The sequence below is a fragment of the Symphalangus syndactylus genome, chromosome 9 (assembly GCF_028878055.3).
Source record: "Symphalangus syndactylus isolate Jambi chromosome 9, NHGRI_mSymSyn1-v2.1_pri, whole genome shotgun sequence".
In the NCBI taxonomy this organism is placed as follows: domain Eukaryota; kingdom Metazoa; phylum Chordata; class Mammalia; order Primates; family Hylobatidae; genus Symphalangus; species Symphalangus syndactylus.
In genome coordinates, this window is record NC_072431.2 from 87,561,770 (window position 1) to 87,586,098 (window position 24,329).

General features: G+C 41.1%; 1 protein-coding gene across 1 annotated transcript; it reads right to left on the reverse strand.

Annotated features, from left to right (window-relative positions):
• Positions 1-18,815: 18,815 nt before the first annotated feature.
• MRPL32 (mitochondrial ribosomal protein L32) lies at positions 18,816-24,299 on the reverse strand. Its single transcript, XM_055293346.2, has 3 exons — positions 24,062-24,299; positions 21,472-21,653; positions 18,816-19,346 (listed from the first exon to the last, which is right to left on the reverse strand). The coding sequence occupies exons 1-3, from the start codon at positions 24,189-24,191 to the stop codon at positions 19,092-19,094; spliced, it is 567 nt and encodes a 188-aa protein (XP_055149321.1). The 5' UTR covers positions 24,192-24,299; the 3' UTR covers positions 18,816-19,091.
• Between the last annotated feature and the right edge of the window lie 30 nt (positions 24,300-24,329).

A 24,329-nucleotide genomic window follows, 5' to 3' on the forward strand; every position in this document is an offset into this window, starting at 1 on the left:
CAATTCAACATGAGATTTGGGTGGGGACACTGGGCCAAACCTTATCAGATGGCCTAAGTACTTTACCTGTTTTTGACAAAATTGAAGTTTTTCCTTTATAAACCCTGTCACCCTTTAGGGCCAATTGTTGTACATGAAAGCCCACTGTTCTTTAAGCAAGGAAGTAAATCATCTACTTATTGTATTAAGACAGACTTCTCAATGAAGTCCGTGTCTGAGTGATCTGTTTTTAATATTTGTAAAAAGTAAGTCAGGCTTTTTAGTGTATCCTTGGGGCGTGACAGTTCAGGTATATTGTCTATCTTCCTACATGAAGTTAAAGATAAATTAGCTATCTTTATCTAAAGGAATACTGAAGAATGCACTATATAAATCTATGACTGGTTGGGTGCAGTGGCTCACACCTGTAATCCCAGCACTTTGGGAGGCCAAAGCGGGCAGATCTTGAGGTCAGGAGATTGAGACCACCCTGGCCAACATGGTGAAACCCCATCTCTACTAAAAATACAAAAAATTAGCTGGGCATGGTGGTGCATGCCTATAATCCCAGCTACTTGGGAGGCTGAGGCAGGAGAATCGCTTGAACCTGGGAGGTGGAGGTTGCAGTGAGCTGAGATTGTGCCACTGCATTCCAGCCTGGTGACAGAGCAAGACTCTGTCTCAAAAAAAAAAAAAAAAAAATCTATGACCGAAAATTTCTGCATTAGATGGGAAGGCTGTGAGCAGTGTGTGAGGACTAGGCACAACTGGATGCTGTGGAATTACTACGTTGTTTATTGCTCTCAAATCCTGTACAAACCTCCACCCTCTACCATTAGGTTTTCTTACCAGGAGAATTGGTGCATTACAACGACTTGTACAGAGAATGACCAGTACTCTTTCTATATAATCTAAGATTATATGTTTTTTTTTTTTTTCTTCTAGGGCTTCAGTTCTCAAGGGATATTGTCTGCTATTTGGAAGCCATTTCCAATGAGTCTACTTAAATTTTTTTTGAAGTAGTTGAAACAATATTTTCCTGTATCATTGCAGGACTTTGACCACAGTTGATCAGGTATTGCCTTATTGCATTTTCTAATTCATGACTTAATAAGTCAGTGTCTTTGAAGGCAAGATGGATAGCAATTGGATTCGATTTTGAAAAACTTCCTTTTTTTTTGAGATGGAGTCTGACTCTGTTGCCCAGGCTGGAGTGCAGTGGAATTGTCTCTGCTCACTGCAACCCCCACCTCCCAGGTTCAAGCAATCCTCCTGCCTCAGCCTCCCAAGTAGCTGGGACTACAGGTGCACACCACCATGCCTGGATAATTTTTGTATTTTTGATAGAGATGGGGTTTTACCATGTTGGCCAGGCTGGTCTCAAACTCTGACCTCAGGTGATCCACCCACCTTGGCCTCTCAAAGTGCTGGGCTGACAGGTATGAGCCACCACTCCCAGCTGATTTTGAAAAATTTTCTGTCAGTTAATTATGTTTTATCATGTATAGCATCTAATTCTAAATACATTTCACCTTTCTAGGAGAAAGAAATATGGGTATTATATAGTTCTAAGAAGTTTTCTTATTAGATGGATGGAAACTAAGGAAACCAAGAGTAAAACATGTGTCCCTTGTAAGGGACCTAGTTGAAAAGTTACAGGTTGAGACTTATGCACTGATACAGGAGTATTTATAACACCCACCATTTGGACCAAGTGTTTACTCTGAGGAATGGGACCTTGTAATAACGTGGGATGTATTAGAGATAATGTTTGGAATCCAGGAGGGGCCTTGCCAAGGGCTTCTGCAAACTTTGGCAAAAGTCAATTGGATAAAAACAGTCCTGCTGGTACCAGGTATTGATTGACAAAGCAGCAGCAGTCAAGGCAAGATTCACTTTGGGTCTCTTCTTGGGTAGCCAGATATGTCAACCTGAAATAATATAATAAAAAGTGTCGGAATCCAGTTTTAAAGAGTTTATTCAAGTGAAAAGCTGGGAATGGCCATTCTGGGACTCAGATTCCAGAGAAATGGGATCAATGCTGTAAAGTTAGAAGTTAAGTTCTTGTTTATATAGAAAGAAGACAAAGAAATTTAATAGGACTAATTTCAACATTTTCTATACAAGTTATAGAGTTATAACAAATTAATTAGGTACAATTCGTTTCTTTTCAGTATGGCTTGTTTTCTTTATAGCTGGTTTTCATTTCCTTTGCAGTTGAAAGAGTGAATTTAACCTTCCACCTTAAGACAATGTGATAGCTTATGAAGTCTTTGTGTGAAAAAGGCAAGAGGGAGGTTAATCTATAATGAAGATCAACAGTGTAGAGGGAAGGGGTCTTCCTTGGTGCCCTTCAGTCATTTACAACTAAAATGTTGTAAACTAAAATTGTTACAGAACAATGCAGGTAGGGAAGAAGGCTTAATCTATTATCAGAGAAACAAAGGTTACAGCTGTCTGTCATGTGACTCAGGTACCATAATCACATCCCTTTAAGGCTCAAACCTAAGTTAGAGTTTCAGCAGCTTAGATTTTGAATTATTTATTTTCACAGTACCATAGGGTAGAACCATGGGCCTAAAATCTCTATAAGCCTATTGTTCAAGCTGGCCTTGCAAGCTGGACATTTTTGTGGTTTTGACCAGACTTTTGTCTATTTAGACAAATTTTGCTGTGAGTCTCCAAAATAAAACCGGATGAGGTTACCCTCTTGTCTTATTTTATATCCTTGAGAGTTTGAGTCGTGACCAAGTGGGAGTGCTCTCTTTTGGTCTCTGCCATCTGAGAGGCATGATGTTCTGGTCACATTCAGTGGCCAGACTAAACAAATTAGAAACCCCAAGACAAGTAATATTTTAAGCAGCACACTCTTTATTCCAAACCTGTCAGGCTTCAGGATAGGTTGTCTTAAGTAGTTCCATCTGTAAGTGGTCTCAACCCTGGTTGCCTGGTTAATCCTGGGGAGATTCAATCCTAGGAGGGACCATCTGGTGACTGGCAGCCCACACAAATTTGTGAGATATCCAAAGCAATGAATTAATGGGTTTGCGATGACTGGTGGCCCCCCTACAAATTTGTGAGATACCCAGAGCAACATAAGTACAAACACCATCCTTAACTGTATTTAGCTATAAGAATCTTTTGCCATCTTAGTCTATTCCTGGGAATAAATTCTGGGGGCTCATGGGGACTGCATCTTCTATGCCCTCTCCAGGAACATCTCTTACCCCAGAATGAAATCACTGGACTAGACATTTCCTTTCAAGTTATTATTACCTATTCTGCTGTAAATATCCATATTCCATTAGAGAGACTGACCAATAAAGTGTTTTAGAATTTAAAAAGTACAGAAGACCAAGTGCAGCGACTCATGCCTGTAATCTCAGCACTTTGGGAGACCAAGGCAGGTGGATCACTTGAGGTCAAGAATTCGAGATGAGCCTGGCCAGCATGGTGAAACTGTGTCTCTACTAAAAGTACAAAAATTAGCTGGGCATGTTGGTGCACACCTGTAGTCCCAGCTACCTGGGAGGCCGAGGCATGAGAATTGCTTGAATTCAGGAGGCAGAAGTTACAGTGAGCTGCGATGGTGCCAGTACTCCAGCCTGGGTGACAGAGCAAAACTCTGTCTCAAAAAGAGAAAAAGAAAAAAGTTCAGCTTTAAAATTAATACATACTAACTCTAAGGATGCAGTGAGGCATGTGAAGAAAGAGCCAAGACTGGGTTCAGACACCAACTTCCCTCCATGAGCTCTGGATTGCGGGCAAGTGTTTTCATCTTCCCGTGAGTCATATTCACCATCTATAAATCCCAAGGCAATCTAGCATAGTGTTAGACTCCCTAGGATTAGAATTTGCAGTCAGTTTAGGCTCAAATCTTAGCCCATTTGCTGGTTTGACATTGGCAAAACTTTGCTTCTACACCCAAGTGTACATCACAGGGTTACTTCATTCCTACTGTGAGGCTCTATTCCACCAGATGATGACACAATTGCCAGCTCGGGACAATGGGTTCCCTTTGTGCCCAACACACACATACACCCATGCACACACACAGCACACTGTCTTTCCCACAGATGCTTTTACCTTTTTTCTTTAATTTTTGGAAGGCTTGTCTAGTGATAAGGGAGAGAATGGGGACTCTCGGCATCCAATGAGAAGTCATCAAACTTCTGGCCCTTAGTCTTCATATACCTACAGTCTCAACTGTCATCCTTGGTTCCTGTCTGCATGACCTCATCAGGACCAGAGACTGCTGTGGTCCTTTACTTCTCTGAAACACTGCAAAGGGCTCCACCCACTTAAAAACACCACACATCCACTTCTTCCTGGGAGTCTTTCTGCCTCCCTGGGGCTCCACCCAAAAAGCTTACAGCAGCCCTCCCTGCAGGGGTGGACCATGGCTGGGGACTGGGTGAGGTGGACAGGACAGGGATCTTTTTCAGATTCCTGCTCTCTGACAGGGTTGTCCAGGGGAGAGAATACAGACATAGGTTCTTAGTTTCTGTTTCTGGTCGGGCCAGTAAAGCCCCTTCCTCATCCCTCTTTTCTGCTCATTACTAGAGACAGAAAGTAAAAACCATGGCTTCAGGCCGCTAAAAGCCTAAAACAAAACAAAACTGAACAGCAACGACAAAATAAGGTGGGTTGGACAAGCTTGCTAGCTTCCCTCATACAACCCCGCCACCCTCCTCTGGCCCAGGGCATTTTTGTCTAGTTCTTGGGGCAGGAAAGCCCAGCTACTAAATAAACATGTGTTTACCCCAATCATTTTTCCAAAACTTTAGTTCTTTGCTTTTTCCCCAGAAAAGGCTAGGATTTTGAAATGCTTCACACCCCAACTTTCTGTTTTTCCTTCCTGGGGAAAATGAATGAAATGCTCTGCCTCTCTGAATCAGATGAAGGCCAAAAGACACAAGAAAATGTCACAGAAAAAAAATACCAGTTAAAATTTTATAATATTATGCCATATAAAAATTTAATAAGTAGTGGAAAAAGAAAAATAGCTCAGAGCAGCCTGAGCTATGTGAGGTCTGCAAAAGCCTCAGAGAGCCCTTGCAGACCTTTGCAAAAGGCCCAGAGAGACAGGAACATGGGTCTTCAGTTATACCCCACCACCTGGGGCAATTGTTTAAGGTTATTTTTTTTTCCTGATTTGCTCCCTCACCTGTTACCTTCATGTTCCCGGAATATGTGTTACAAAGAACAACGTATAGCCAATCAACAGCTTGTGTTATTTAATGCAAATTCCTGGTAAACAATTTAGAAGCTGCTGCATCTTTTTTCCTTTAAAAACCTGCCTATGGCCAGGCACGGGGGCTCACGCCTGTAATCCCAGCACTTTGGGAGGCGGAGGCAGGCGGATCACCTGAGGTCCAGGAGTTCGAGACCAGCCTGACCAACATGGAGACACCCCGTCTCTACTAAAAAAACAAAATTAGCTGAGCGTGGTGGCATGTGCCTGTAATCCCAGCTATTCGGGAGGCTGAAGCAGGAGAATCGCTTGAACAGGGCGGCAGAAGTTGCAGTGAGCTGAGATCACGCCACTGTACTCCAGCCTGGGCGGCAGAGTGAGACTCTGTCTCAAATAAACAAACAACAAACAAACAAACAAAACCTGCTTGTAACTGCTGCTAATCTGAGTGTATATTCAGGGCAACTTGAATTTATGTTCCTGGGCTGCAGTTCTCAAACTTGGCCCAAATAAGCTCTCTACTAATATTAATATAGCATCAGATATTTTTTCCTTTATGTCAACAGTAATTTATGTAAAACTCTTGGCACAGTTCCTGATGCATAGTAAACACTAATAAATAGTGACCGCAATTATTACTATCTGCTCCATAATATTATTTTAAGGATTAACATAGACAGAATGCCTGACACATAATAGGTGTTGAGTGAATGCCACCCATCATATTGAAGAAAAATGATTTTGAGCTCAATGTAAAGAATATATTAATAAAAATTTTATTTTTAAAATATTAAATATCTGTACATATATTAATAAATACATAGTTTTTGAATGAGAAAGTTTACTGGCAATAACTTTTTCAAAAGCTTTGAGAATGTGTGTTACCTATTGCTATTTTTAACCCCCTATAAACTACATCTTATGCTAACTAGAAGTATATACTTTGATTTCCCTGGCCTTCATACTCTGCAAGATAAAATCAGAAAAAATAACCATTAAACCTTTGGAAAAACACATGACATATGACACTGGCCATTAAATCATCAATATATTTGACTGAATGGAATTTTTTATTTTGTCTAAATCTAGTTGCAGAAAAACACTAAAAACAAAATTATAGATGGGGCTGTGGTGACGGCAGATTCAGACACTCATGCTTCTAGACATATGTATTAGTTCATTCTTGCAATGCTAGAAATACCTAAGACTGAGTAATTTATAAGAAAAGAGGTTTAATTGGCTAATGGTTCTGCAGGCTGTACGGGAAGCATAGCAGCATCTGCTTCTGGTGAGGCCTCAGGAAGCTTCCAATCATAGTGGAAGGCAAAGGAGGAGCAGGCACATCCCATGGCTAAAGCAAGAGCAAGAGAGCGAGGAGAGAGGGGCCACACACTTTGAAACGACCAGATCTCACGAGAACTCACTCACTATCATGAGAACAGTACCAAGAAGATGGTGCTAAACCATTCATGAGAAATCTGCCCCCCGATCCAATCACCTCCCACCAGGCCCCACCACCAACAATGGGGATTACATTTCAATGTGAGATTTGGTGGGGACAGAGATCCAAACCGTATCAACATATTCCAGAAAAGTATGAAAATGAATCAGGCTTCTAGGGTATTGTCATACATCCTCTTCCTCGTGGTTTAACCTTCAGGTGTAACAATAGAGAATGTGTTCCTCTTCCTAATAAGCGCAAGCCTTGAGGCCCATGGTCTCATGATGGAACTGCATTAAAGACCTCCCCCGAGCCTGGCATCATTGCATCCACAGTCTCCTCTCCTAGTTGATAATTCCCAGCAGCATAAATACATGTTGATCTCTCAGTTTGCAGCGCACACACTTACTGACACCCATACACACGGTGGCCTCTTAATTCCCTATCTTCCTCTAGCTATTGCTTCATGTCTCTACTCCCTAGCAGAAGAAAACTTTTGCGAAGAACTGTCTAGGAACACTGCCTCTACCACCTCAGCAAACGTCTTCTCTTTAGCCCACTCCAATCTGTCTTCTGCCATCAACACTGAAATAAAATCACTTTTGTCATCTTGCAGATGAATTCCAATTGCCACAATCATTGGGTACTTTCCTATCCTCATCTTCACCTCCCAGCAGCATTTGACAGGGTGGCTGCTTTCCTCTTCTTGAAATGCTCTCCTTCTTGACATCTGTGGCATGACAGTCTAATGTCCTCCTCGACAGGCTACCCCTCCTCAGGGCTCAGTTGAGGGTTCTCTTCTTTCATAAGTACCTGCTGTGGATAATCTCATTCATTTTAATGGCTTTAAATACACTCCATCTGCTGACTGTTTCCAAATTTACATACTCACATATCCATTAGCCTGCTTGCCATCTCAGTTTGGATGTCCAATAAGTATTTCAAATACAGCTTCTTGAAAATGGGTATCTTGAGTTTCCTGCATAATCTGCCTTCACCACTCACAGGCTCCCTAATCACATCCTCTCTGTTACTCAAGCTAGAAACCTGGGAATTATCCTGTTTTCCCCTCTCCTGCATTGCTACAACCAAGTCCTCACCAATTCCACTTCTGAAATATGTATCTGTATTTCCTCTAGTTCTTTCTGTCCTTGGCCACCATTCTGATTTGGGCTACATCATCTTCAGCCTCGATTTCTTCCAGAGACCCTTAGCCTGTCTCCCTAGATCCATTCTTGCCCCTTCCCAGCACATTCTCCTTACACTGGCATCCCTTCCTGTCACTCCAAACTGAATGCCACTTGGGACTCAGGATATGTTATGGGGGTAGAGTCAAAGGAGTTGCTTATGTGGGATGAAAAGAGAGAAATCAAGAATGAGTAGGATTTTGCTGGAGCGGTTTGATTTTTGTCAAGGTGGGAAAGTTTGGATGAGGTACAAGTTTGGCTAGTGGGGTAAGTGATGGGGTGATCAGCAGTTCCGTTTTCAATATGCTAACCCCGAAATGTCCATTAGTCAATCAGAGGTGGTCTATGGTTGGAGAAATGTTAGACATATTTGTTGAATGGATAAGCCAACCAAGCTAGGCTATCAGAGAACCAAATTTACAGGGAGAGATTTGGAAAAGTTGTTAGGCTATGATCTACTGAGACTTATGTGATGTTCTAATGGAAATCTTGTATTATTTGGAAACATGGGTCTGGAGATTAATAGAAAAATGAGACCTAGATATATAGACCTGAGGGTCATCACTGCATGTTTAAATTATGGAAGAAAATAAGATGGCTCACTGAGACTTCTAGAAAATTAAAATATTTTCATGTCATATTTTTTATTCAAAAAAGTTAGTGTTATTGAGTCTGATAGAGGAAAATATTGAGCATCGTCCCTGGCTTCTACCCACTGGAAGCCAGTAGCTCTCATCATCCCTCACCCCCCTGCCCCAGCGTGACAACCAAAAATGTCTGTAGACATTGCCAAACGTCCCCTGGGGTGGGAAGGGGATCATCCCTGGTTGAGAACTACTGATTAGAAGAATGTCAATGAGAAAATCAGTACTTCTTTTTAGTTACTGAAATGTAATATTGGGGAATATTGGAAAAGAGTTTTTATCCTGAAAAATGCTCTTGGAAAGGATTTTAGAATTAAGCTGGCTGCATGTACCCAAGGATGTAGGGTTGGAAAAGAAGAGAGTCAAGGAGGGCACACTGGCAGAGAGCAAACTGACCCAGGGCGGAGGAAGAGAAGCCCTGGACACAGTGATAGGGAGGCTCAGTTTTGTTGGCAGCCTGTAGCTTTCACTCAGCGTTGCAGACAGCCTTTTCTCCCCCTGCAGTAATCCTGTCTGCCAGCCACAGGCTGATGGCTTTGGCAGAAACCGACAATGTCCCCAGCATTGCTGGACCTGATGGTTTATTAGTTCATTTGACAATTTCAGTGCAATTCACCTGCTGCCCCCTAGTGGAGAAGCTTGGTGATGCCTAGTAAATTGTAGCAGTTCCTGATGTGAGATTGAAACTGTCAAGCTGGCTCTCAGCTTGAACACTAGGGTCCAGAGACTGGAACTCGTTAACCCTCTAGCTTTCCTCCTGTCCTTCCTCCAAATTGCATGCCTAATGCTTACTAGCGACTCCACAAACGTGGAGGAGGTGAGTGCACAGACAGGTGCTGGGGCCAGCAGAGGAACACAGGGGCAGGGTAACACAAAGGTTGGAAGTAAGGTAAAGAGTAGCCCAGGACATTATACTGAGCACGAGGGAATATCTCTCTATTTGCCTTGGCTGTTGCTGTTCTGGATTCTCTTTACGGAAAAAACGAGAGGACAGCAGCTGGAAGCGACACCATCCTGTTTCGAAGGCAAGATGGAAATGTTATTCACTAATCTAGACCATGGAATGACACTGCTCCCTAAGAGTTGCAGTTGAAGACAGAGCATCTATGTTTGTGTATTTGCCAGAAAAACACTAATCATAGCAGAATTCCTTAGCACAGATTTAGAAATATTGAAGGGAAAGTCCTGCCCCTGAAACATAATTGCATATGGGAGGGTGGAGGCAGGTGTAGAAAACAGTTCTCTGAGGTGAGTGGGAGGGCAATACCCACATCGTGAATGTTACAAAGGCCCCTACTCATTGCACTTCTTTTTTTTTTTTTTTTTTTTTATTATACTTTAGGGTTTTAGGGTACATGTGCACAATGTGCAGGTTTGTTACATATGTATCCATGTGCCATGTTGATTTCCTGCACCCATTAATTCGTCATTTAGCATTAGGTGTATCTCCTAATGCTGTCCCTCCCCCCTCCCCCCACCCCACAACAGTCCCTGGAGCGTGATGTTCCCCTTCCTGTGTCCATGAGTTCTCATTGTTCAATTCCCACCTATGAGTGAGAACATGCGGTGTTTGGTTTTTTGTCCTTGCGATAGTTTACTGAGAATGATGTTTTCCAGTTTCATCCATGTCCCTACAAAGGACACGAACTCATCATTTTTTATGGCTGCATAGTATTCCATGGTATATATGTGCCACATTTTCTTAATCCAGTCTATCGTTGTTGGACATTTGGGTTGGTTCCAACTCTTTGCTATTGTGAATAGTGCCGCAATAAACATACGTGTGCATGTGTCTTTATAGCAGCATGATTTATAGTCCTTTGGGTATATACCCAGTAATGGGATGGCTGGGTCAAATGGTATTTCTAGTTCGAGATCCCTGAGGAATCGCCACACTGACTTCCACAATGGTTGAACTAGTTTACAGTCCCACCAACAGTGTAAAAGTGTTCCTATTTCTCCACATCCTCTCCAGCACCTGTTGTTTCCTGATTTTTTAATGATGGCCATTCTAACTGGTGTGAGATGGTATCTCACTGTGGTTTTGATTTGCATTTCTCTGATGGCCAGTGATGAGGAGCATTTCTTCATGTGTTTTTTGGCTGCATAAATGTCTTCTTTTGAGAAGTGTCTGTTCATGTCCTCTGCCCACTTTTTGATGGGGTTGTTTGTTTTTTTCTTGTAAATTTGTTTGAGTTCATTGTAGGTTCTGGATATTAGCCCTTTGTCAGATGAGTAGGTTGCAAAAATTTTCTCCCATTGTGTAGGTTGCCTGTTCACTCTGATGATAGTTTCTTTTGCTGTGCAGAAGCTCTTTAGTTTAATGAGATCCCATTTGTCGATTTTGGCTTTTGTTGCCATTGCTTTTGGTGTTTTAGACATGAAGTCCTTGCCCACGCCTATGTCCTGAATGGTATTGCCTAGGTTTTCTTGTAGGATTTTAATGGTTTTAGGTCTAGCATATAAGTCTTTAATCCATCTTGAATTAATTTTTGTATAAGGTGTAAGGAAGGGATCCAGTTGCAGCTTTCTACATATGGCTAGCCAGTTTTCCCAGCACCATTTATTAAATAGGGAATCCTTTCCCCATTGCTTGTTTTTGTCAGGTTTGTCAAAGATCAGATAGTTGTAGCTATGCGGCATCATTTCTGAGGGCTCTGTTCTGTTCCATTGATCTATGTCTCTGTTGTGGTACCAGTACCATGCTGTTTTGGTTACTGTAGCCTTGTAGTATAGTTTAAAGTCAGGTAGCGTGATGCCTCCAGCTTTGTTCTTTTGGCTTAGGATTGACTTGGCGATGCGGGCTCTTTTTTGGTTCCATATGAACTTTAAAGTAGTTTTTTCCAATTCTGTGAAGAAAGTCATTGGTAGCTTGATGGGGATGGCATTGAATCTATAAATTACCTTGGGCAGTATGGCCATTTTCACGATATTGATTCTTCCAACCCATGAGCATGGAATGTTCTTCCATTTGTTTGTATCCTCTTTTATTTCATTGAGCAGTGGTTTGTAGTTCTCCTTGAAGAGGTACTTCACATCCCTGGTAAGTTGGATTCCTAGGTATTTTATTCTCTTTGAAGCAATTGTGAATGGGAGTTCACTCATGATTTGGCTCTCTGTTTGTCTGTTATTGGTGTACAAGAATGCTTGTGATTTTTGTACATTAATTTTGTATCCTGAGACTTTGCTGAAGTTGCTAATCAGCTTAAGGAGATTTTGGGCTGAGACAATGGGGTTTTCTAGATATACAATCATGTCATCTGCAAACAGGGACAATTTGACTTCCTCTTTTCCTAATTGAATACCCTTTATTTCCTTCTCCTGCCTGATTGCTCTGGCCAGAACTTCCAGCACTATGTTGAATAGTAGCGGTGAGAGAGGGCATCCCTGTCTTGTGCCAGTTTTCAGAGGGAATGCTTCCAGTTTTTGCCCATTCAGTATGATATTGGCTGTGGGTTTGTTGTAGATAGCTCTTATTATTTTGAGATACGTCCCATCAATACCTAATTTATTGAGAGTTTTTAGCATGAAGGGTTGTTGAATTTTGTCAAAGGCCTTTTCTGCATCTATTGAGATAATCATGTGGTTTTTGTCTTTGGTTCTGTTTATATGCTGGATTACATTTATTGATTTGCGTATGTTGAACCAGCCTTGCATCCCAGGGATGAAGCCCACCTGATCATGGTGGATAAGCTTTTTGATGTGCTGCTGGATTCGGTTTGCCAGTATTTTATTGAGGATTTTTGCATCAATGTTCATCAAGGATATTGGTCTGAAATTCTCTTTTTTGGTTATGTCTCTGCCAGGTTTTGGTATCAGGACGATACTGGCTTCGTAAAATGTGTTAGGGAGGATTCCCTCTTTTTCTATCGATTGGAATAGTTTCAGAAGGAATGGTACCAGTTCCTCCTTGTACCTCTGGTAGAATTCAGCTGTGAATCCATCAGGTCCTGGACTCTTTTTGGTTGGTAAGCTATTGATTATTGCCACAATTTCAGAACCTGTTATTGGTCTATTCAGAGATTCAACTTCTTCCTGGTTTAGTCTTGGGAGGGTGTATTTGTCGAGGAATTTATCCATTTCTTCCAGATTTTCTAGTTTATTTGCATAGAGGTGTTTGTAGTATTCTCTGATGGTAGATTGTATTTCTGTGGGATCGGTGGTGATATCCCCTTTTTCGTTTTTTATTGCATCTATTTGATTCTTCTCTCTTTTCTTCTTTATTAGTCTTGCTAGCGGTCCATCAATTTTGTTGATCTTTTCAAAAAACCAGCTCCTAGATTCATTAATTTTTTGAAGGGTTTTTTGTGTCTCTATTTCCTTCAGTTCTGCTCTGATTTTAGTTATTTCTAGCCTTCTGCTAGCTTTTGAATGTGTTTGCTCTTGCTTTTCTAGTTCTTTTAATTGTGATGTTAGGGTGTCAATTTTGGATCTTTCCTGCTTTCTCTTGTGGGCATTTAGTGCTATAAATTTCCCTCTACACACTGCTTTGAACGTGTCCCAGAGATTCTGGTATGTTGTGTCTTTGTTCTCGTTGGTTTCAAAGAACATCTTTATTTCTGCCTTCATTTCATTATGTACCCAATAGTCATTCAGGAGCAGGTTGTTCAGTTTCCATGTAGTTGAGCGGTTTTGACTGAGTTTCTTAATCCTGAGTTCTAGTTTGATTGCACTGTGGTCTGAGAGACAGTTTGTTATAATCTCTGTTCTTTTACATTTGCTGAGAAGAGCTTTACTTCCAACTATGTGGTCAATTTTGGAATAGGTGTGGTGTGGTGCTGAAAAAAATGTATATTCTGTTGATTTGGGGTGGAGAGTTCTGTAGATGTCTATTAGGTCCACTTTATGTAGAGCTGAGTTCAATTCCTGGATATCCTTGTTAACTTTCTGTCTCGTTGATCTGTCTAATGCTGACAGTGGGGTGTTAAAATCTCCCATTATTATTGTGTGGGAGTTTAAGTCCCTTTGTAGGTCACTGAGGACTTGCTTTATGAATCTGGGTGCTCCTGTGTTGGGTGCATATATATTTAGGATAGTTAGCTCTTCTTGTTGAATTGATCCCTTTACCATTATGTAATGGCCTTCCTTGTCTCTTTTGATCTTTGTTGGTTTAAAGTCTATTTTATCAGAGACTAGGATTGCAACCCCTGCCTTTTTTTGTTTTCCAGTTGCTTGATAGATCTTCCTCCATCCCTTTATTTTGAGTCTATGTATGTCTCTGCATGTGAGATGGGTTTCCTGAATACAGCACACTGATGGGTCCTGACTCCTTATCCAGTTTGCCAGTCTGTGTCTTTTGATTGGAGCATTTAGCCCATTTACATTTAACGTGAATATTGTTATGTGTGAATCTGATCCTGTCATTATGATGTTAGTTGGTTATTTTGCTCGTTAGTTGCTATAGTTTCTTCCTAGCCTCGATGGTCTTTACAATTTGGCATGTTTTTGCAGGGGCTGGTACCGGTTGTTCCTTTCCATGTTTAGTGCTTCCTTCAGGAGCTCTTTTAGGGCAGGCCTGGTGGTGACAAAATCACTCAGCGTTTGCCTGTCTGTAAAGTATTTTATTTCTCCTTCACTTATGAAGCTTAGTTTGGCGGGATAGGAAATTCTGGGTTGAAAATTCTTTTCTTTAAGAATGTTGAATATCGGCCCCCACTCTCTTCTGGCTTGTAGAGTTTCTGCTGAGAGATCAGCTGTTAGTCTGATGGGCTTCCCTTTGTGGGTAACCCGACCTTTCTCTCTGGCTGCCCTTAACATTTTTTCCTTCATTTCCACTTTGGTGAATCTGACAATTATGTGTCTTGGAGTTGCCCTTCTCGAGGAGTATCTTTGTGGCGTTCTCTGTATTTCCTGAATCTGAATGCTGGCCTGCCTTGCTAGATTGGGGAAGTTCTCCTGGATAATATCTTGCAGAGTGTTTTCCAACTTGGTTCCATTCTCCCCATCATTTTCAGGTACACCAATCAGACGTAGGTTTGGTCTTTTCACATAGTCCCAAATTTCTTGGAGGCTTTGTTCATTTCTTTTTATTCTTTTTTCTCTAAACTTCCCTTCTCTCTTCATTTCATTCATTTCATCTTCTATCAGCGATACCCTTTCTTCCAGTTGATCGCATCTGCTACTGAGGCTTCTGCATTCTTCGCGTAGTTCTCGAAACTTGGCTTTCAGCTCCATCATCTCCTTTAAGCCCTTCTCTCCATTGGTTATTCTAGTTATCCATTCTTCTAATTTTTTTTCAAAGTTTTTAACTTCTTTGCTATTGTTTTGAATTTCCTCTCGTAGCTCAGAGTAGTTTGATCGTCTGAAGCCTTCTTCTCTCAACTCATCAAAGTCATCCTCCATCCAGCTTTGTTCCGTTGCTGGTGAGGAACTGCGTTCCTTTGGAGGAGGAGAGGTGCTCTGTTTTTTAGAGTTTCCAGTTTTTTTGGTCTGTTTTTTCCCCATCTTTGTGGTTTTGTCTACTTTTTGTCTTCGATGATGGTGATGTACAGATGGGTTTTTGGTGTGGATGTCCTTTCTGTTTGTTAATTTTCCTTCTACCAGACAAGACCCTCAGCTGCAGGTCTGTTGGAGTTTACTAGAGGTCCACTCCAGACCCTGTTTGGCTGGGTGTCAGCAGCGGTGGCTGCAGAACAGCGGATTTTCGTGAGACCACAAATTCAGCTGTCTGATAGTTCCTCTGAAAGTTTTGTCTCAGAGGAGTACCCGGTTGAATGAGGTGTCAGTCTGTCCCTACTGGGGGGGTGCCTCCCAGTTAGGCTGCTCAGGGGTGAGGGACCCACTTTAGGAGGCAGTCTGTCCGTTCTCAGATCTCCAGCTGCGTGCTGGGAGAACCACTACTCTCTTCAAAGCTGTCAGTCAGACAGGGACATTTAAGGCTGTGGAGGTTCTCGCTGAGTTTTTGGTTGTCTGTGCCCTGCCCCCAGAGGTGGAGCCTACAGAGGCAGGCGGGCCTCCTTGAGCTGTGGTGGGCTCCACCCAGTTCGAGCTTCCTGGCTGCTTTGTTTACCTAAGCAAGCCTGGGCAATGGCGGGCGCCCCTCCCCCAGCCTCGTTGCCGCCTTGCAGCGTGATCTCAGACTGCTGTGCTAGCAATCAGCGAGACTCTGTGGGCATAGGACCCTCCGAGCCAGGTGCGGGACACAATCTCCTAGTGTGCCGTTTTCCAGGCCCGTTGGAAAAGCGCAGTATTAGGACGGGACTGACCCGATATTCCAGGTGCCGTCTGTTTTCCCTTTCTTTGACTAGGAAAGGGAACTCCCTGACCCCTTGCGCTTCCCGAGTGAGGCAATGCCTCGCCCTGCTTCGGCTCGCGCACAGTGCGCTTCACCGACTGTCCTGAACCCACTGTTAGGCACTCCCTAGTGAGATGAAACCGGTACCTCAAGCAGAAATGCAGAAATCACCCGTCTTCTGTGTCGCTGGGGCTGGGAGCTGGAGACCGGAGCTGTTCCTATTCGGCCATCTTGGCTCCCAGTCCGCACTTCTTTAAAGAATAAATTTTTAACTTAAAAGTCACACTACACAAATTATGAAAAAAATCGTATTTTTAAAAGATCACAATTTATTTAAATTAGGGTCATCCATAGTGCACCAAAACTATTTTTGGTTTTCCAAGAAAAAATATGTATGCATAAATCTTCATGTTAAATGGTCAGATTCTAAGTATATATTGAGGGTAGAATCAATGGGATTTTTGGATTTGCTCACAGGTTGGATGTGAAAGGGATGAAATGTGGGATGTCAGAGTCAAGATGACTCCTTCCAAAATAACCTAGTAAAATGTCTCAACATCTTCATGTTGTAGGGTATGAGTAGGGACAAGGGAATTAATTTCTAATTCAAAACCTGAATCAGTTACATAATTGGTTTAATTTCAACTCATAATGATTTTCTGCCATAGTAAAAACTGGAGGCATGAAGTGATAAAATGCATTATAAAGAAAACTTTGAGGGGACAACCCCTTCCTAAAAGTTAAAGTACTCTACTTTATGACATGGTTTTCTGACATGAACTAGATACCTGGTTTTGATATCTAATAATTGCCTGATTTGGGGATGCATTTTGTAAGTTTCTCCGTTCATGAATTGAAAACAGAAAAGTCAGTCTGCCCGCTTGCTCTTACTAGGTAACCTGCATATAGAGCCTCTGTCTTAGCTCAAGCTCCTGTTAAGAAATTAACAAACAGAGTGTCTTAAATGATTCATCTCTCACAGTTCTGAGAGCTGGAAAGTCCCAGATCAAGGTGCTGGCAGATTTGGTACTGGTGAAGACCTGCTTCCTGATTTGTAGTCAGCCTTCTCCTTGGAGCCTCACATGGCAGAGGGCAGAGAGAACAAACTCTTGTTTCTTCTTATAAGAGCATCAACCTTATTCATAAGGAGTATACCCTTATTCCCTAATTACTGCTCAAAGGCCTCATTTTCTAATACCATCACATTGGAGGTTAGGCTTTCAACATAAGAATTTTTTTTTTCTCACATCTGTAGCAGCCAGATCAATATATGAATACATTCAGTCCGTACTATCAAAGGACAATTTGTTACCTGGAGATACACTTTGCAACCTATTAGTCAACCGAGGATACTGAGTAGGCAGTTGAATATATTCATCCCCAGTGTTCATCAACCATTGATTCCACCTCAAGTCTATCTTTGACACACAGCATGTGTATGACTTCTCAGGGTTAAAAATAACTATCTGTAGAGGTTTGTCTAAATACTATGCAGATAACCAATTCCTCTGGAATTTCAACTTTTTAATGCTTGGATTAAGCCCAGCCTTGAAAGAGCTATTTGCTGGGATTCCAATACTTTGGAAATTTTAAAAATTTTTTACTGAATTGCACCTCAACGTAACATTGGCCTATACCATCCCCAATGAAATTGGTGATTTTACCTCTAGGAATGTTAACATAGATTGCGCCATTATACAATTTTCATTATGAAGCCCCAGGCCTTAGTACACTTCAGGCCTTAGTACCAAGATAATGATGCATCTTCTAGATTATCTGTCTTACTTGGGGAAGACTGATCCATGCAAGTGAATCTTCCTTCTTTCCAAAGAAAAAAATGTTCAGCCTGTAATTCTGGCACTTTGGAAGGCCAGGGTGGGCAGATCACCTGAGGTCAGGACTAAAAATACAAAAATTAGCTGTGCATGGTAGAGGGTGCCTGTAATCTCAGCTACTTGGGAAGCTGAGAACAAGAGACTTGCTTGAACCTGGGAGGTGAAGGCTGCAGTGAGCCGAGGTAGTGCCATTGCACTCCAGCCTGGGCGACAGTGAAACTTTGTCTCAAAAAAAAAAAAGAAAAAAAATGCTGAGTCAGTCAAATATGCTGCCTAATATAGCACGTGTTCAGGTTACTGCAGCATGTATTTTTGCTGTAAATACTTTCCTGGGCTATATCTTGTCTACCGATGTTACCTTTAACTGTAATTCCCTAAGTTGCTTATCATGTGTTTTAAATAGCTACCTCACTTTTTTCATTTTGAATGAGACAGGAAACAAAACAGCAAACCTTGGGCTCAAGGTGAACACAGGAATGATAGAGGTAGAAGAAAATAAGAAATTAACTGTAGAAAGTTAAGTTAAAGGCCAGGCACACTGGTTCATGCCTGTAATCCCAGCACTTTGGGAGGTTGAGGAAGGTGGGATCGCCTGAGGTCAGGAGTTCAAGACCAGCCTGGCCAACATGGTGAAACCCTGTCTCTACTAAAAATACAAATATTAGCGAGGCATGGTGCCGGGCGCCTATAATCATCTCAGCTACTTGGGAGACTAAGACAGGAGAATTGCTTGAACCCAGGAGACGGAGGTTGCAGTGAAGCTGAGATCAGGCTATTTCACTCCAGCCTGGGTGACAAGAGCGAAACTCCGTCTCAAAAAAAAAAAAAAAAAAAAGAAAGTTAAGTTAAAGAGCCTATTGTTACAATAAGATCAAATTGATAAAATGTAAAATAAACTAAAAGGACATATTAAAAGAAAAACGCAAAGAACATTCTTATCACATTTTCAGTGTGCCATGGAATCTGCTCACATCTTTACTAATAATCTCTTCCAAAACATGGGCTATCTCATATATTCTGAAAATGATTTTGATTTAATGTAAAATGTAAAGAAGTACTTCCATCACCTAAGTAAATTAGTATGTTTCCTAAAAGTAATTTCCTCCAAAAGCAATTTTAATTTGCTAAGAGAAAAATAAGAACAAAAACCTTTCTTACTGCCACAACTACCATCTTAAAAAAAATACCAAAAATGCAAATAATAACCTATTTCCATGTGTTACTTAAATGGAGTTATCTGTGTTAAGTATTCTTGTCTAAGAAAAAGCACTGGCAAACAAAACCAAAGCCAAAACACAGAATTTTTGCTATGAATTTTAAATTTTTTATTTTTGTTCTGGAAATTTTATGTTTACTTAAAACCTTGTATATAATAGAAACACAATCCATTGAGCCTTTGGATAAACAAAATTTTTGGAGTTTACTCATATTCTTCAAATTATCCCACACAAAACTGCTTAGAAAGAATGTGTTAAACTATATTGATGATTTAAAAACAAGCACAACAACATAAAGAATCTTCCTCTATTTCAAGAGAAATGATTTACTGTGAAGTTATCCTTTTAACATCTTTGGTGTCAATTCTGGGTGAACCAGGATGGTCGCTTTCTATCTCGTTCAATGATCCTCTTGCCCTGATCTTGTTCAGACGGTGTCTCTCCCGTGTACAGCACCACAGTCTCTATGGTGGGAGCCTTAAAAGGGCCCCCTTCTTGCTTCCCTATCTGTCGTCTGATTTCTGCAGTCTCCTTGCGCACCTTTTCATAGCAGTAGGCACAAAGGACATGTTTCTGTTTCAGGTGACCACATTCAGGACAAACGTCTATGTTGTTCTTCAAAAGAATAAACAAAAACGTATTTTAACAAGAGGCAATATAACGAACAAATAACCACTGACAGGAGCAATGTTTACATTTTAACTTTCTTAGGATGTTCAGGCTACATGAGGTCATCATACACCATCTAGTTCCACCTCACTTTAACAGGAAGACTGAAGACAAGCAACATTGAGTTCGAATTAGAGAAAAACTAGAACTAGAATTTAGCCAACCTGAATCTGGTATATCTTTACTTAAACACAGCAGTTGTAGTTATGTAAAAAAGAAAAAAAAATACTCATTTCCCCTAACTCCAAATACTAAATATCAAATAAGGAATTCGTCAACATAATGAAGTCATCCATACAATCAGCATCTTAAATAAGACACCAAGGAAAAGTGAATTCCCTTTGTCTTTCAATCTAAGGGAAAACAAGATAAGAACATTACAAGTTGACTTCCTTGGCTTCCTCTTTTTATCATGGTGTAATTCAAATTCCTGTACAGAATACAGGTTTGGTATATGGTATAATTTTTATTTTAAAAAATGAACACTGATTATTCCTTAATGTAAAATTATTTTCTATGTTACATTCTTAGGGTATTTTAATGATTTATATATATGTATATATATATATCCAACTTTAACTATAAAATAGAATAATTATAACCTCTAAAAGATTTCTCAACTTATTCTAGATGTAGGTTTGAAAGAAAATACAAAGAAAAATACTAAACAGGATCATTACAGAAGCTTTAAACACTTGATAAGATTAATATACTAACATCTGTGAGGCAGATAATAAAAGAATTTCCTTTTCTGAAAGGAAGAAAGAGGCTTGTATATTACTTGCCTAACCATATTCTCATTTTACTCCACTACTGGAAACTGGATTGCATGTACAACTGAAGGTATGAAGACACCCACAGTCAGTTGATCTTCTTTTCATGATCAAAGTAGCCAACATAACACAATATATACCGTATGTAACAGAAAATAATTCAAGGAAGAAAATAAATGCACAGGATAAGAACTATTCCCTCAGAATAAATGTGATCAGGGAAGTCACATAATAGATCAGTGCAAGATCTCATTCCTAAAATCTTACATCCTCTTGAGCAAATTTATGAATTACTGTAAGTCTTAAGTAATAAAGTGTTTTTCAGTTCTACATTTAAGTTCAGCCTCAACCATCACTCAATAATACTTTCTGGCTTAAGTTCTAAGGTTTTGCTTAACAGAATGTGGACACTTATGAAAGTCAGTTTTCTATTCTTGAGTTTCATTTGTATGGTGCTGCTGCTGTGGAACACCATGAAGTAAACAGTAACTGAAATCCTAACTGTTAAAACCATAAATGAACAGATCAGAGGTAATACACACTGTAATTTTTCTTTACTAGATCAATGAAGACAGTACATCCATGTTGTCAGAGAGGAGAATCTGAAATTGTCTGAGGATAGGAAAACACAAAATCTTTAAAAGAACATGAGGTCAAAAATCAGAGCTCGAAAATCTACTGCTTCATAGCTGTGTGACCACAGGCAAATTCTTTTTGCCTCAGTTTCTTCATCTTAAAAATGAAGAACGTCTTATTTGCTTTGGAGGGCTATTGTGAAGCCATGATGGGATATAATAAACATAAGGCACTGAGATACATCATAGATATTTAATTGTTGTTAGCTATTTTATTACTTAGGGTTTTCCTTCATAGTATTTTATTGGAAATGATAAAAAAATAAATAAATATGTAAGGTCATGTAAAAGCCAAGATTCAGTATACCTACTGCTTCTAGCTTTAATTCTAGGCTCTGCCATAGTTAGGATGTTTACTCATCTGTAGTTCAAAACTCACACAGCTCAAGACTGACACAGCTCACAATTCAGAAGTCATGTAGGCACCTCACAGCTTCGTTACTTGCCCAGTCTCCAAACTCACTCCTTCCTTGACTGTGTTTCTAATACTCAGGCTAGAGGACAGCAGGCATACATAATGAGAATACTGTATTTCATTTAGGCCAGAGGAAAGTAGACACATATAATCTGAGAATCATTTATTCCTAGGCTATAGGAATCTACCATGAGCTTATTCAATGGAGGACTTGAGGAAAAGCACACCCACAAAAATCAATGCATTACCTTAACTTTAATAAGCTTCTGCGGATTTCTTCTCCTACACTGGTTAACTTCAATGGTGCGTCTATTTTTGGGAGCTGCCATCCAAAAGATACTACCCAAAAGGCTGGAATTCTCTTTACTTCCACTGGTATCATTTTCTGGCTCTGTAAATATGGCTGGGCCCTGTACTGCTAATGCTGGTCCTAGGAAATAAAACATAAGAGATATAGAATTAGTTTCTAGCTTCTAAATTACTATTTACAGATATCATTTTCCTTAACAATCAATGGTCAAACATACACACACACACAAAGACTATATATAAAATTTAGAATGTGAAACTCAATAATGGGAAACCTTAGCTATTAAAATACACTAAAGCTTATACAATACAATTTTAGGGAACACAGAATTTTTTCTTAGTGGATCCTGCTGAAAAGAGATCAGTGAAATTCCATCAAGTTTCTTATCTCATCAAATACAGGACTCTGATAGGCACCTAACTTGAACAAAACAAGCAAAGAATCACTCAACTGCCCACATTCTATTAATACTTGGTGGGTAGTAAGTACCTGATTAATTTACAAGTAAATCTAGACAGATTTCCTGAATACAATTCTGACCAGCACTGATGTAACTGCCAATTGGCTCTTTCTTATATTCAAACTGAGTCAGGTCCTTTATGATACAACCTCTTAAGTCACTTAGTTCCTCATAATATTTAATCTTGATTCCTGTCTGCTCTCTAAAGAGCCAGCTCACCATTTCTCTGTATGGCCTTATTTATGTGACTATCAAAGTTTCTCTTTTTCTGAATTGCTTATAAAATCAAGAGATTACCCTTTCCTTGCTATTTCTTAGACGTGCCATACTACTTTTTTTTTTTTTTTTGATATTGAGTCTCACTCTGTCACCCAGGCTAGAGTGCAATGGCGTGATCTTGGCTCACTGCAATTTCCGCCTCCCTGGTTCAAGTGATTCTCCTGCCTCAGCCTCCCAAGTAGCTGGGATTACAGGTGTGCACCACCATGCCTGGTTAATTTTTGTATTTTTAGTAGAGACGGGGTTTCACGATGTTGGCCAGGCTGGTCTTGAACTCCTGACCTTAGGTGATGCACCCGCCTTGGCCTCCCAAAGTGCTGAGATTACAGGCGTGAGCCACCGCGCCCAGCCGCCATACTTCTTTTGATCTTAAGAACTCTTAAAAAGGCACAAAGTTCTCTAACACTTAACAACTGGCATTTATTTTTAATATGTCCACAAGTACTGCCAAGCATGCCCCGGTGATTAACGACACAGGCTCAGGACTGTCTGTGAACTTGGGACCATTGTGAGCCTACTGCTTCAGTTGGAAAGTGTATACACCTAATGGGACTGTTGTCAAGATTATCGCAGGAAGTACATGTAGAAAGCTTGGCAGATTGCTTGGCATATAGTGGCATGTATTTTCTTGGTATATTTCTGGATATTATCACTTTCAGGCTGCTTCGAAATTGAGTAGAATGTAAATGCCAAAGCAATGACAGTTTCAACATCCAAGATACTTCCAATTAAGATTAATTCCAAGTGAAACATGGGAAACAGAATTCATCGCCTCAGAGCTCAAACACCACAGAAAACATGTACTGCGGGGAAGGGCAGGGGAGGGGAGGGGAGGGGAGAGGGGAAGGGGGAGGGGAGGTGAGGGCAGAGCTGGAAAGGAAAGACAGATCCAGAGAGTGGTGAGCCTTGATGCCAAGTGAGACCTGCAGAACTCTCCTCTCAGGACAACTCTGTACAAATCCCTGAACTCCACAGACTTCACCAAACTCTAGCATAGTTTCTAGCAGCATAAGGCTGTATCCTAGGATGACCTCGGCCCCCCTTTAAAGTGCCTGCCTGAGAAAGCTCAACGCTGCCTGGAAAAAAAAAAATTCCTATTTATTTTGGCCAACATACCCCTGATAGTAGGTCCCGAACTCTCTTAGAGCATTTCCTGGAAAGGGCATATAATTGTAAATACGTATCCCTTGCAACTAACTGGGAAGCGTTTCTTTCAAGGCCCTGAGAGCCATTCCTTTGAAATCTAATCATTAGGAAGGATAGGGCCTTTGTCTCCCAGTCTCTGCGGGAGGATAGAATCCTACCTAAGATAACTGCGAGCTAGCAGACACAGCCGGCTAAGCACATTTGCACTGACTTCACTGCACTACACTTCACTGACTCTAGAGCCCCTACACTCCCGCCTCGCTCATTCTCCCTTTAAAACGCCCAAGTCACCTCTGCACAAACCGGGATGGAGCTCAGCTCTTTACCTGCAGTAGTTACTGAATAAAATCCGTTTTCAGCGCTTTACTTACTGGCTGGCTATGATTTATCTTTGACACAAGCTTGGGTTACATTCTGTGTACGAGTGGAACAAGCAGAAGTTTTTTTTTTTTTTTTTGCGGCGGAGGGAGAGCAAAAACCGTCTTTCTGTTCTCGCTAATATGTGAATGTCACGAACTACGTCCCCGACGTGCGGCCGCGGATCAGAACAGGGACGGAGGGCGAAGAATGCAGGCTGTTGTCTGCTACGCTGCCCGAGGTCCCGTCATCAGCCCCCTCTCCCACGGAACCTTTCTTTACCTACCCCATGGAGGACTGGGAAAGCCCGGCCAGCTCTGCGGAAGCTTCCGCAGCAGTCGCTCCCAGTAGTTTCGAAGCACTCCTCGGGCCGCAGGCCACGGCGGAACCACCAACACCAGCATGGCCAGAGCCATTTTCCCTGCTGGAAGACCGCCCCGGTCCCGCCCCTGCTTTCAGCATGCGCACAGGCACAGAATCGGGCAAGCCTTCCTTCCTAGAACTACAACACCCAGCATGCTCTTGGAGCAGCTCTGACTCTTCTCCAATCATAG